This window comes from Diaphorina citri, unplaced genomic scaffold, assembly GCF_000475195.1.
Source record: "Diaphorina citri unplaced genomic scaffold, Diaci psyllid genome assembly version 1.1 scaffold872, whole genome shotgun sequence".
Taxonomy (NCBI): Eukaryota; Metazoa; Arthropoda; class Insecta; order Hemiptera; family Psyllidae; genus Diaphorina; species Diaphorina citri.
In genome coordinates, this window is record NW_007378304.1 from 77360 (window position 1) to 92368 (window position 15009).

The 15009-nt window shown below is 40.2% G+C and overlaps 1 protein-coding gene across 1 annotated transcript; it reads left to right on the plus strand.

The window, feature by feature from the left end:
* The first annotated feature begins 4509 nt into the window (after window positions 1-4509).
* LOC113468849 lies at window positions 4510-5648 on the plus strand. Its single transcript, XM_026826080.1, has 2 exons — window positions 4510-4724; window positions 5149-5648. Exons 1-2 carry the CDS (start codon window positions 4537-4539, stop codon window positions 5498-5500), a joined length of 540 nt encoding a protein of 179 aa, XP_026681881.1. The 5' UTR covers window positions 4510-4536; the 3' UTR covers window positions 5501-5648.
* The last annotated feature ends 9361 nt before the right edge of the window (window positions 5649-15009 follow it).

The window sequence follows — 15009 nt, forward strand, 5'->3', positions numbered from 1 at the left end:
TCAAACCTCTTAAAAAAAATTATAAGTAGGTACCTACCTACGTACCTATTTACGTATCATACTCGCCTAACTCACAGGAAGTCCGGGTTTGATTCGCGGTCGCGGAGTGTTCAAAGAACCTACCTACGTACCTATTTACGTATCATACTCGCCTAACTCACAGGAAGTCCGGGTTTGATTCGCGGTCGCGGAGTGTTCAAAGAAATGAGTCCCGAATTTTCAGCTCAACAAAAAAAATCGTGCATGGGCTCATTCATTTATTTGTGGAGCTGCGAAACCACTAGGCATCTTTTAATCATCATGTCTTAATTCGATAAGAAAAATATGATCTTCTGCCTTGTAAGCGCTAGGCCACGGGTTCGATTCCCGCCCGGGGCGGATTTTATCCTGATGGGATAATGTTCGTTCTCGGAACGGCTGTCTTTCTCCTATCCTATCTTCCTTCTCTCTTCGATTTCGGGACGATAAGACCATAGCTGTTACAGTTCCCTCTGTCAAACCTCTTAAAAAAAAAAAAAAAAATGTAATTCAATGGTCTCAATGTGAAAATTGTGAACTTCGTTCCTTCTCCTTCGTGTCCATTTCCATTTATTTGTTCAATAAAATGACCTGCATTCTGTATACTCCGTAATACGTGCGTACAGGGTGTTTGGAAAGAATGTGTACACACGATAAAAATTGACGAAAAATTATAATCAAGTAGGTGTGTGTTCACAGTTCACATCGTATTGTGTAGGTAGGTTATATTCGCCGCCCGCAAGACAAAAAGGCGTTATTATTGGCTGTTTCAATTTTAGACTCGATAGGGACCAGAAAAATAAAAGAAAACGATTTTTTTTTTTTTTTTTTTTTTAAGGGGTTTGACAGAGGGAACTGTAACTGCTATGGTCTTATCGTCCCGAAATCGAAGAGAGAAGGAAGACAGGATAGGAAAAAGCCAGCCGTTCCGAGAACGAACATTATCCCATCAGGATAAAATCCGCCCCGGGCGGAATTTTTTGAAATCAACCCCAATCAGATTGCTTGATCCGAAGTTAATCCAAATACGCTCACTTGTGGCCTCGGCCATCAATGATCTACTAGTGTGGTTGCTTGTCCAAAGATAGTCTATTCGTACTCAATCTACAAGCATCCCCCTATTTGGGTTCTGGGGCACTCTATTCGGGTTTTGGGGCACTCTATTCGGGTTCTGGGCCGATTTCTATTTCACTTCGGGGGGGCGGCTTTTGTACTACAGGGTTGGGGTCGTTCCAGGGTTGTATTTCGGCCGAGCCGAACACGAGATAGAATAGATTGGTGACCGCCAGAATTATGAACGTGAGCCAAAACACGAGCCTCCATTCCGACATTGTACTCTGAAATGAAAATTGGAGTTAAATATAATGGAGCAACCTCCGTGGCCGAGTGGGTATCACACTAGGCTTGCACGTAGGAGGCCCGGGTTCGATTCCCGGCGGGGCCGCAGTTTTTTTTCGGCTCTGTGCTTGGCGTTCAGGGTGCACTTGGCCTCGTGAAGACAATTGAGTGGCTACTTTTATTGAGAGCGCAGTGATCACTACGCCATGGGAGCTGACCCAAGAACCTTATTCGTTCAGGATAAAAGCCCCCGGGCGGGAATTGAACCCGTGACCTAGCGCTTACAAGGCAGACGCTCTACCCTCCAAGGTAACTAAACTGGCCCGATCGGGACTAGTATTGGGACCCCATAGCGACCATTTGACCGAGTACCTACAAGTTCTGTAATTTACGAATCCACTAGTAGATAATAATAGAAAGTATAAAAACCAAGGGTAGTCACTGGATTTTTTGAACATCCGGTATATTCTCGGCGAACTTTGAACTTTCAGCTTACAAGCAGTCTAATATATTTATATTTTGAATTAAATTGAAGACAGAAATAAAAAATCTCTCCCGAATGAATGACTCAGCAAGGCCATGCAAATCTGAATTGAAGCAAGCCACACACGTTCACATATTTCTGTCAGATTGAATCAGATCAAGATCAGACCGTCAGATTTTTTTTTATTATTTATTATTATTATTATTATTATTATTTTTCAAGAGGTTTGACAAAGGGAACTGTAACTGCCAAGGTCGTATCGTCCCGAAAGCGAAGAGAGAAGGAAGACAGGCTAGGAGAAAGCCAGCAGTTCCGACAACGAACTTTACCTGTTTGGGATAAAGTTCGCTCCGAGAATCGAACCCGCGACCTAGCGCTTACAAGGCAGACGCGCTACTCTCCCAGCTGTAAACTGTTGAGGTTTTACTTTCCATTCGACGACAAACTATCCACTCTTCACAGCCTGCGAGTGAGGCCGGGAAAAGCCATCACGAGATTGCCCAGATGGTCATCCGTCCGGATACCAACCACGCCCAACGTAGCTTAACTTCATCGAAGTCAGATCATTTGAACGGTGAAAACGTCTGTCTTTTTCACACACTGCCCGAAAATCTTATAAATCTGAACGTGTATGGCTGACATAAGAAGTAAAAGAATACTGCATAGGTAGAATCTCATGCATTATGGTTTATGGTCCATATTACGGTTCCAGTTATATTTAGTCCAAATTTAGAGCAACATTCACAAATGGGTAGGTTAGGTACCTAGTTTTTTTTTTCTTTTTTGCATGAGGGGCAACCAACTCTTCGACTGATAAGGTCAGACCGTACTTTATGTCGTCATTTCGTCCTTTTCAATAAAATTAGCCGAAAATCAAAATACATAAACTTAAGATGGTCTTGCATTTAGTTTAGGGTTTTTATTTAAATTGCCTACTTTCTACTTTCTTGGATGGTTTGATTAGGTGCGTGGGTATTTCGGTGTCCATACATATAGTTGACGCCGTCGATCGACTTGATCGATGTCGACTGACACCGTACACTGCCTCGACAACATAGAGATTCACGGCGTTGACTATGTGTGGACATCACAGCTTTATAGGTATAATTTTCAAGCCTTAATGTCTTTGGTAGAGAGACCAATAATATTCCAAGGTGCCAACCTACAGAGGAAAATAGGTGCCTTGTACCTATGTACTTTACCTAAGCTCGGTTCTTTTTAGTCTTACAAGGCAGACGCACTACCAACTAAGCTAACTAGGCTGGCTAGACTTTTTCTTACTATATTAGAACTCTAACTCAACACCAGCCATTCCGAGGACGAAACCGTTCAAGTCAAATAGAGAGGCCACAGTAAATATTTCTTAAAAATTACTTTTATTAATGCAAGTGACTCGACTTGTTATAGAAAAAATTATCGAATAGTTTTCAAAAAATTTCCGTACCTAAATTCCCTATTGTCCAAAGTCCCTCGCTTTAACCGCTAAACTCTCCATCATGGGCAAGGACAGTCTGCACAGCTCCAGCACTCACACAATGCACACGCGCCACCCTTGCTACATCCACACCTGCGTCAAAGATCGCTCCAGCCGGCCCTGCCTCCGCCAACGCCGCCTATGCAGCTGCAAGCTCCGGAAGCAATGCAGCAAGTTCTACAGCCAGCTGAGACTCGACCTGACCGCGAGCACCGCGGGAGGATTCTCTCCACCAGCGCTACCAGCCCCGCGGGTTCCATCGCCAGCGGGAGCACATTTCTCTTCCCTTCTTTCGTTTTACCTTCTTTTCTGCTTCTCTTTTCTAGGTTCTCTTTCTCTCCTCTTTTGTCTTTTCTTTTCTCTAGGTTCCCCCGTTTTCGTGTCCTTCCTCTTCTTCCTCTACTGTTATTTCATTTTCTTTCTTTTTCTCCTTTCTTTAATGTCACCACCTCATTCTCTTCCCTCTCCACCTTCTTTTCTCCTTCTGTTGTCTAAGTTCTTTCCTTTCTTCCACTTTCTCCTACACTGTTACTGTTATTCCATATTCTTTTCTCTCCTCTTTTTGTCTTTTCTCCTCTACTTTCTCCTACACTGTTACTGTTATTCCATATTCTTTTCTCTCCTCTTTTTGTCTTTTCTCCTCTGACTTCAACGTTTTCTTCTTCTTCCTCTAATGTTATTTCATTTTCTTTTTGTCTCGTTTTTAAGCCCGTTCTTCCTTTATTATTACGACAGTAATAAAAAAGGTATAAGGGACAGGCTATTGTGTTCGCTTCGGTGTCGTCTGTCGGTCTGTCCCCACAGAAGGACTTATCCAAACCTGGTCGACCTATATATCAAATTAAAGGTCTTTTTACCAGGAACAGAAAGTTTATTATATATAATTCAAGTCAAATAGAGAGGCCACAGTAAATATTTCTTAAAAATTACTTTTATTAATGCAAGTGACTCAACTTGTTATAGAAAAAATTATCGAATAGTTTCCAAAAAATTGCCGTACCTAAATTCCCTATTGTTCAAAATCCCTCGCCTTATCCTCCATCATGGGCAAGGACAGTCTGCACAGCTCCAACACCCACACAATGCTCACGCGCCACCCCTGCTACATCCACACCGGCGTCAAACATCGCTCCAGCCGGCCCTGCCTCCGCCAACGCCGCCTATGCAGCTGCAAGCTCCGGAAGCAATGAATTGTTCAAAATCCCTCGCCTTATCCTCCATCATGGGCAAGGACAGTCTGCACAGCTCCAACACCCACACAATGCACACGCGCCACCCCTGCTACATCCACACCTGCGTCAAACATCGCTCCAGCCGGCCCTGCCTCCGCCAACGCCGCCTATGCAGCTGCAAGCTCCGGAAGCAATGCAGCAAGTTCTACAGCCAGCTGAGACTCGACCTGACCGCGAGCACCGCGGGAGGATTCTCTCCACCAGCGCTACCAGCCCCGCGGGTTCCATCGCCAGCGGGAGCAGCTGACGCGGGCAACATCAATGTGAACGATCACGTCAGGGAGATCTTTCTCAAGACCGCCCGGCAGCTGCAGGCCGGAGATCCGGAGAAGGTGGACACAGACTACGCCGACATCTACACCCTCTACAGCACCGTCTTCACGGAGAATAGGAAACTGCGCGGGAACAGCTGACGCGGGCAACATCAACGTGAACGATCACGTCAAGGAGATCTTTCTCAAGACCGCCCGGCAGCTGCAGGCCGGAGATCCGGAGAAGGTGGACACAGACTACACCGACATCTACACCCTCTACAGCACCGTCTTCACGGAGAATAGGAAACTGAAAGAGAAGCTTCGACACCTGGGCGCGGGGCGCGGGTGTGAACGTGAACGATCTCGTGAACGTGACATCAACGTGAACGATCACGTCAGGGAGATCTTTCTCAAGACCGCCCGGCAGCTGCAGGCCGGAGATCCGGAGAAGGTGGACACAGACTACGCCGACATCTACACCCTCTACAGCACCGTCTTCACGGAGAATAGGAAACTGAAAGAGAAGCTTCGACACCTGGGCGCGGGTGACATATCCGATTCTGCGTCTAGTCGAGATTCTAGTGAAGAGGAAGCCGGGGATATGTACACCAGCCCGATGAAGAAGACTTATAGGTTGTACAAGAAACTGGTGCGTCAGAATTACAAAATGCAAAAGATCATTCTGAGTAAATCCTCGTAAAAATGTCTCATTTATTTATTTATTAAGAATTTCAAAGGTCTGATAATACACCCAGTCTGGGGATCGAACCCAGAACGACTCTTGAACTCGATCTCAAGAGTGAACGTGTGACATTTTGATTCTATGTGGTTAACCCGAAACCAGTTTTTAGCCCGTCCTTTCTTTATTATTACAATAGTAATAAAAAAGGTATAGTGGACGGGCTATTGTATTCGCTTCGGTGTCTGTCAGTCGGTCTGTCCCCATAGAAGGACTTATCCAAACCTGGTCGACCTATATATCAAATTAAACCTCTTTTTACCAGGAACACGAAAATGGTGGCGCAAATTTTGTCCAGAGAACCATAAAGCCAAAAAAAAAAAAAAAAAAAACTCGTTTTTGGGGGATTTTTTCACATTTTCTCACACAAATGAGCTCTGATCTTGAAATTTGTCGCGACGACCTATGAACTCAAAGCGAGAAAGTTTTAGATAACACTTCAGTCGTTAATTTAAGACCGGTTTTAGCGTCATCTACGTTAAGCTACGCCAAGCAGGACCAATAAATGGATGGGTGACTTAAACCTTATATTGGGAATAAAGGGAGAACGGGCTCTAGTCTTGATTTTAAATCATTACATGAAAGTAAAATCAAAAAATCAAATCAAGAATAATAATAAACTGAATATTAAACAAATTAGGTAGGTACAAAGGTATTCTTTAACCACGATCGAATAAACTACGGCCTAAAAAATTCCCGGAGGGACGGACCCAGCTTGTTAAAGAATTAGAGGCAACTGGTTTACATTTTACCTTTGTTTCACATTTTTAGCCAAATTTCTGAACAGCTTATGACAACCTACCTACAACAAGTTTAATTTCTAGTATAATTGTATATTCGAATAAATTAGGTAGGTACATAGGTACTGATTTTCTTTAATCACGATCGAACAAACTAATTTAATACGGGCTAAAAAATTCCCGGAGGGACGGGCCCAGCTTGTTCTTCTTCTTCTCTAATTTGTTACTCAAATCTAGTAGGTAATCGTGTTTTTTTTACACCAACTTGTTGTTTGACCTCAGTCCAGTTTTAGCATCTCACAATATGTACCTCTGTTCATGTTCATCCTTTGCTCTTAGCCGCACTCATTGGCCTTAGGCGAAAATAAAGTTCCTCTATTGAAGGTTCTTGGACACTGCTCTGAGCAATATTATTCAATGAGATTTAGAATTTAGATGAGTACCAATGACCAATGTACTTAAATGAGTAAGTACCTCTACCTATGTTCCATTTAGATGTGTTTCTCTACGCTTTCTCCGAACTAGAATTTACCTAGGAACTCTATGCTCCATGAGGCAGAAATGTATACTTAGTTGTAAAGTCTTAAACCCCCTTAAAAAGAAGAAAAAAATCGCCCTAAAATGTTAAAGTCCATAGTGAGCCACAGGTACCTACACAACATGCATCAGTTGCAGTCTCCTAAATGAAACCAGTAGGTATCCCCCACGTCAAATCTTAAAATAGAAACAGGAAAAAAAAATAAAAAAAAAAATCAATCATATAAATAAAAAAAAAACACACATACATAGGTGAATCCAAATAAATCAAACAAAAAATCACATCAATCCAAATAAATTTCGAAAGCATAAAAAAATTCGTGCATTCAGAATCGGTCAATCATTGTCACACGTACCTGTAATTACCAAAACCAGAAAAATTATATCCATCAATGTGACATTTATTATTACCAATTACTTTTTTTTGTCTTTATTAAATTTATATTGAAGGGTACCTAGGTATTCTCAAGTCATAAACTAAACAGGACTTGCAATGTCAAACCGGACGATTTTTTGTGTGAAACTCAATTAAGAAATTGAATTCGCTCTAAATTGGCAATGTCCTTTGACCAACAGGTATTGAGCCAGAAGATGTGACATTTATTATTACCAATTACTTTTTTTTTTGTCTTTATTAAATTCATATTGAAGGGTACCTAGGTATTCTCAAGTCATAAACTAAACAGGACTTGCAATGTCAAATCGGACGATTTTTTGTGTGAAACTCAATTAAGAAATTGAATTCGCTCTAAATTGGCAATGTCCTTTGACCAACAGGTATTGAGCCAGAATTAAGTACAGGTACCTACCTACCAGAGCGGTACTTAGAAACAGTGGCGAAGAAAGATTTATTGAAACAAATTTTCAACACATTAATATTGTATAGATAGAAATTAGTATGGCTGGGGACGTTGATTAAATAGGGAGTAGATCAGCCTGAATTCCCCTTTCTTAAAAAAAAAATTGTAGCTAAAACCAAATGTCAGCCCAAAGCAATCATCCTAGCTAGGGCTGATTGAGAGGCTGACAAAAAACGCCGACCCCGTCTGTACACGGGAAAAGGCGAAAAAAAAAAGATGTACCTAGGTAAAAGGACTCGATCTAGGATTCTAAGCTAGGGGGTTTAGATGATTGCAGGTACCCCACTGATTCATCGTCCCTCTATAAGTCGAAATGGAAAAAAATTGAACATAATTCTCTTGCACAGTAATGCAGTCCAATTCTAAGTGACATCTCCTAAAGACTCATATAAAGACCGATAATAGAGAGCGGTACTTAGAAACAGTGGCGAAGAAAGATTTATTGGAACAAATTTTCAACACATTAATATTGTACAAATAGAAATTAGTATGGCTGGGGACGTTGATTAAAGAGGGAGTAGAACAGCCTGAATTCCCCTTTCTTAAGAAAAAATTGTAGCCAAAACCAAATATCAGCCCAAAGCAATCATCCTAGTTAGGGCTGATTGAGAGGCTGACAAAAAAACGCCGACCCCGTCTGTACACGGGAAAAGGCGAAAAAAAAAGATGTACCTAGGTAAAAGGACTCGATCTAGGATTCTAGGCTAGGGGGTTTAGATGATTGCAGGTACCCCACTGATTCATCGTCCCTCTATAAGTCGAAATGGAAAAAAAATTGAACATAATTCTCTTGCACAGTAATGCAGTCCAATTCTAAGTGACATCTCCTAAAGACTCATATAAAGACCGATAATAGACTTTTGGTCCTTAAAAGGCAATGCTAGATTCGTGTGTGATGTACTTGAAATTCTTCCTACACTGAGAACTTACAGAAGATGAGAAGGTAGGTATTCGCTATTGAACTTCGTTATGAGATGTAAAATGCAGTGATAAGCATCGTAAACTAGAGGCTTGGCATTCTGCATTCAGGTTGGTATTGGGAGTTGACATGAATGCAGTTTAATCATCAATATCATCAGAGTGTAAGAATTTTCTAGGAACGCTTGTAGAGAAGCTAATACCTTATAAGATTTTTAGATGGATTTCAGTCCATTATTCAATATTCATTCAGTAAGGTGCTGGGCGGACAGGATATTTAACGTTTATATACATTTCCCCCCATTATTTATACTTTCTTAATGAGGTCTAAGAGAGGGATCTGTAACAACAGAGGTCTTATCGTCCCGAAATCGAAGAGTAAGGAGGACAGGATAGGAGGAAGCCAGCCGTTCCTAGGACGATCTATTTGGGATAAAGTTCGCCCCGGGTGGGAATCGAACCCGTGACCTAGTGCTTACAAGGCGGGCATGCTACCCTCCAAAATAACTTTTATTAAGGTTTGGTCCTTTAAATTTTAATTTTCATTCTGTTTTTTTATGATTCTTTTTTGTGGAGTACAAATTAGGACACAACCAACACTGAAATTTCCCGGAAAAATTGCCATAAAACACTGTTAGATACAAAACTCAAGGTTAGCGAAATGCAAGTAGGTGAACGTCCTTCATCTTTTTTTTTTTCCAGAAATAAATACCTAATTTCTGAGCTAATTCTAGTTCTAAATAATGTTATGCTAATCGAATGCACTCTATTTTAATAGATAACCTTTTTCCTTTAAAAAAAAAAAAAAAAAAAAAAAAAAAATTATATATGGGGGGGGGAAAAAGGACCAATCAAAAAAATAATAAAGGAAAAAAAAAAAAAAAAAACTTGCATGTAGGTAGTTGAAAGTGGACCTATCATAAATGTAATGAGAGTTGGAATAATGAATATAAATCAAACAAACTCTTTGATGAATAAGCGATCGATTGAAGCCTTTTAATTCCCAACAGTTGAAAGAAGTAAAGAACTAGGTATTCTTTTCAGTGGACTACTCATTCTTTCAGTCAATGAATCAGATCCTATACCTATGGGGAATTGAAAAAGGTTATAGAGGAATGAGAGTTGGAATAATGAATATAAATCATACAAACTCTTTGATGAATAAGCGATCGATTGAAGCCTTTTAATTCCCAATAGTTGAGTTGAGGTTTCCAACTAGAGATTTATAAGGACTAGGTATTCTTTTCAGTGGACTACTCATTCTTTCAGTCAATGAATCAGATCCTATACCTATGGGGAATTGAAAAAGGTTATAGAGGATGGGGGGAGAGAAGGAGGAAGTCTGATTCCAAAGTAGGTAAAATAATAATGATAATATCTAGGGACTTTTTTTTGATAGAGGGAACTGTAACTGCTTTAAGGTCTTATCGTCCCGAAAGCGAAGAAAGAAGGTATACAGGATAAGAGAAAGCCAGCCGTTGCGAGAACGAACATTATCCGTTCGGAATACAATCCATCCCGGGCGGGAATCGAACCTGCGACCGAACACTCACAAGGCAGACGCGCTTACAACCAAGCTAACTAGACTGGCATATGTACGCATATGTTTCTTTTCTGCCAAAACGAATTATATGTGCTAGGAATACTAAATCTAAATAATATTACGTAGACACTAGACAACATTGAACGAATATGTGTCTATGTAAGTAAGTTTATATTTTATAATATCATCATTTAATATGGGTCCTAGCCGAGAGTAGCTACATAATAATTGTAAATTAGGTAATTAATTCTAAAACCATGTTCCTATTGGGTCAAGGATGTCACCATATCGACTAATGTGTTGTTGTACCCAGTAATTATGAGTACGTCAAGGTACAAGTACGTCTTCAAATCTACACCTACGCTACAGTCCTGCCTCGGTGGTGTAGTGGTCAAGACGCTCGCCTGGTAAACAGGAGGGCGTGGGTTGGATCCCAGCCGAGGCATGGAATTTAATCCTCCTTTGAGAAATTAACTACATAATAATCGAGCTCTAAGGGTTAGGTGGTAAAAAACGCCTTCGGCGTTAACCTTGCCCAGTGGTTACCTTCCACAAAAAAGTCTATTATTATTTCAGTCGACCGAAGGTAACATGGACTGAAACAAATTACTATTTTTTTCTTCATAATCTTTGGTAAGAACCTGAGCCCAATAACGTAAGATACGTTGATACAAGTACATACCACCAAAATTAATAACAAGAATACCTTGGCGAGATGATGGTTGACTCATATACTCATCTTGTATCTGAAGTAATCTGAGGTACCTATCACCTATGTAGGTATCACTAGTTCCACCTCACCAACACTGTATCCATACAACAACCGGAATAACTATTTGATCAGGACCCGGTTTTGACAATATCCTCCCGGACTGAATTTTAATTGCACCGCCAAACTCGTTCCTCCTAAACTTGATCTTGGCTAAATCATTGTCACACTTATAAGTCTAATATCACAAAATCTGTGCCTGGATTTTGCCACTTGCCATGGAAATCAAATAATCAAGGCTTTATCGTAGGTAATGAGTAGCATTTCTACCTTTTACGAAGTTGACAGACAGATGTATTTCAGATAGTGGTCTACATAGAGTAGGTACATAGTCCTGTCGATGTCGTTAAGATGCAATTAATTCTACGAGTAATAAGTACGTACCTGTTGCTCTTGGTTGTTTAAACCCTAACCCCTGATCGAAAGTAAGAAGTTTTCTTACCTGTTTGAACTGTCGGATGGCCCCGTTGATCCTGAGTGACTCGCTCGCTATCATTGCTATCGGGTCATAAGGTTGATCCCTGGAGTCCCCTCTCAACTGATAATAATAATAATAATAATAATAATAATAATAAGAATAATAATACGTTGGACACTAGACAACATTGAACGAATATGTGTCTATGTAAGTAAGTTTATAGTATCATCATTTAATATGGGTCCTAGCCAATAGTAGCTACATAATAATTGTAAATTAGGTAATTAATTCTAAAATCATGTTCCTAATGGGTCAAGGATGTCACCATATCGACTAATGTGCAGTTGTACCTAGTAATTATGAGTACGTCAAGGTACAAGTACGTCTTCAAATCTACACCTAAGTTACAGTCCTACCTCGGTGGTGTAGTGGTCAAGACGCTCGCCTGGTAAACAGGAGGGCGTGGGTTGGATTCCAGCCGAGGCATGGAATTTTATCCTCCTTTGAGAAATTAACTACATAATAATCGAGCTCTAAGGGTTAGGTGGTAAAAAACGCCTCCGGCGTTAACCTTGCCCAGTGGTTACCTTCCACAAAAAAGTCTATTATTATTTCAGTCGACCGAAGGTAACATGGACTGAAACAAATTTTTTTTTTTAAGAGGTTTGACAGAGGGAACTGTAACTGCTATGGTCTTATCGTCCCGAAATCGAAGAGAGAAGGAAGACAGGATAGGAGAAAGCCAGCCGTTCCGAGAACGAACATTATCCCATCAGGATAAAATCCGCCCCGGGCGGGAACCGAACCCGCGGCCTAGCGCTTACAAGGCAGACACACTACCAACTAAGCTAACTAGGCTGGCAGAGTAGAAGGAAAGAAAGAATAAAAGAAAGAAGAATAAGAAGATTAACCATAATTTTGTATGGACGCCGTGTATCTATTTTAAATATGCAATGCGCACATCAAATATCAATAAAATGTCCATATTGGTACTCCTATGCTCCTATCGCATTTACTACCTAATGAAGTTGCAATGGAGGAGTTGCAATTGGGAAAATATTATTAATAAAAGGTTGATTCCTACGTAAAATGTTGTGAAAAATCTGAATTATCCTAAACAGATATGTTTCGTTCTCGGAGCGGTTGGACTTTTCCTTCTAGTTGTCTCTATTTTCAATGGACATTATGTTGACATGGAAAAACTTCCAAAATCAATTTGTTCCGATTTTGTTGCACCCGAGTATACAATGGTAGGTAATACCTACTCGTAAACATGCACTGTGTACCTATATACATATTAAAATCCATGGGAGCTGATGAGAAGGGGAGGGAGTAAGAGGGAGAGGAGTAAAGAAATACAACGTGGGGGAGGGGGTGAATAGGTAGGGAGAGAGGGAGAGAGAGGAAGGGAGAAAGAGAGAGAGGGAGAGAGAGAGAGAGGAAGGGAGAAAGAGAGAGGGAGAGAGAGAAAATGAAGGAGAGAAATGAGAAATTTTTAATAAGTAACTATAATACACATATAGGTACACTAATATGGTGTTAGAAAAAAAAGCAGAAGAGAGGAGAAGAAATAGAGCGAGAGAGTAGAGAAAAAAGAGGAGAGAGAGAGAGAGAGAGAGAGAGAGAGAGAGAGAGAGAGAGAGAGAGAGAGAGCGAGCGGGAGAAAGAGAGGAACGAAATACGTTTTGTTCTCATGTGGATTACGTAAACATATTCAAAACTGTGTATACATACATACATGGTATTAAGAACATATATTTAGGTACATATACATAGATACATACATTACCTACGATAAAACATGTTGTAAATTTTTACCTCTCGCATTTTTTTTTTTTTTTTTTTTTTTTGAAGGGTGCTTCAAAAAATTTTAACAAAAAAGGGGGGAGGAAGGGAGGGAGTTTTTTTTGAAGAGTGCTTCAAAAAATATTACGAAACAAGAGAGAAGGAAGGAAGGAAGGAAGTAAAAAAGAAAAAAAATGGCGGAAATAGCAGCTTTTTTTTACATTATTTTCTGCGTATGAAATACACCTTGGTACCTATTTCAAGATGGGATCCACACAATGATTGTGTTCGCGTCTGCCTTGTAAGCGTTAGGCTGCGGGTTCGATTCCCGCCCGGGGCGCATTTTATCCTGAACAGATAACAGATAATATTCGTTCTCGGAACGGCTGATTTCTCCTATCCTGTCTTCGATTTCGAAAAGACCTTAGCAGTTACAGTTCCCTCTATCAAACCTTTTGAAAAAAAAAATATATATAAATCCTGTAGGAATATCTACCTAGAGTAGGGTTGCCAACTTTTTTTTCGGCATATACGGTACAAACTAGCAAAATGGTGAAAAAATACGGATTTCCCGATTTTTACCCGAAACAAAGGTATGCACCTCCCCCCCTCCCCAAACAAAAACAAGCGGGGCCCGTCCCTCCGGGAATTTTTTGATCTTGGTTAAAGATAATCAGTATTTATGTACCTACCTATTTTATTTAATACTGTTCCCCGTAAAGAAGAACAAACAGAAGACATATAAAATGACACAAACTTTTCCAATAAGAACGTTTGAGATTCCAGGGCGTACCGTTCGCTTCCAGCGGGCATCGGAGGGTTAACAGTATCGGAAAGGATGACATACTAGGAAAAAATAAAATAAAAGCCAGCCTAGTTATTGGAGGATAGCGCGTCTGCCTTATAAGCGGTAGATCTCGGGTTTGATTCCCGCCCGGGGAGGGGTTTCATCCTAAACAGATAAGGTTCGTTCTCGGAACGGCTGGCTTTCTCCTATCCTGTCTTCCTTCTCTCTTCGCTTTCGCAAGACAGTAAGATCTTAGCAGTAACAGGTCTCTTTGTGAAGATTTTTGGGAGGAAAACTGTGGAAAGTCTTCTTCCTTTTCCGGATAAACATTCACTGCAACACTTCCTATGTACGTTAAATTGTACCTAGATACATAGGAGCCTTAAACCTTTATAGGGCATAATTCTGGGACTTAAAGATATAGGATAGGTTTACCCCAACCCAAGATCTAAAGACTGAAAGGACATGGAACATATGACAACTTACTAATGTATTTTTTCCATTGAATTTTTGACAAGGATCAATTTCCTCTCTAGGATTTCGTTCTAGCAGAACAAAGAATGACATAAACGAACAAACAAACAAACAAACAAACAAACAAATGAAATTCTGTCGAAAAAAAACCTATACCTATTGTTTGGTATAAAATAAAATATAGCCTAGTTGTGAAGTTATATAAAATGTTGTGTGAAGGTATAAAGCCGAAAAAAAAACATACTAGTTGTGAACAAAACGACTACCACATGTGAACAGCAGAAAAAAGGCTGTATTACATTTATTTGTGAAACCCGAAATCTTCTTTGAACTTTACCTGAACCCACCTATTACACTAGGCACTAGAAAGCTGAAGTTGAAAGTTTTTTGCTTTTTTGTGTTGCAAAAAACATTTGTGACTTTTCACCTAAAAATAGCTACACCAGAAAGTTCAATTTGTGAAAGTTATTTTTGAACTTTACCTAGACCCCTAAAAGGTACTTACACCAAAAAGTTTGCTCAACCTTAACCCTTTATAGGGCATAATTCTGGGACTTAAAGATAAAGGATAGGTTTACCCCAACCCAAGATCTAAAGACTGAAAGGACATGGAACATATGATGACATCTTACTAATGTA

Coding starts and splice junctions, on each gene's coding strand:
- LOC113468849 (XM_026826080.1), top strand. CDS start 4,537: ATGGGCAAGGACAGTCTGCACAGCTCCAACACCCACACAATGCACACG. Junction 4,725..5,148: donor AGACTCGACCTGACCGCGAG/CACCGCGGGAGG, acceptor GGGGCGCGGGTG/TGAACGTGAACGATCTCGTG.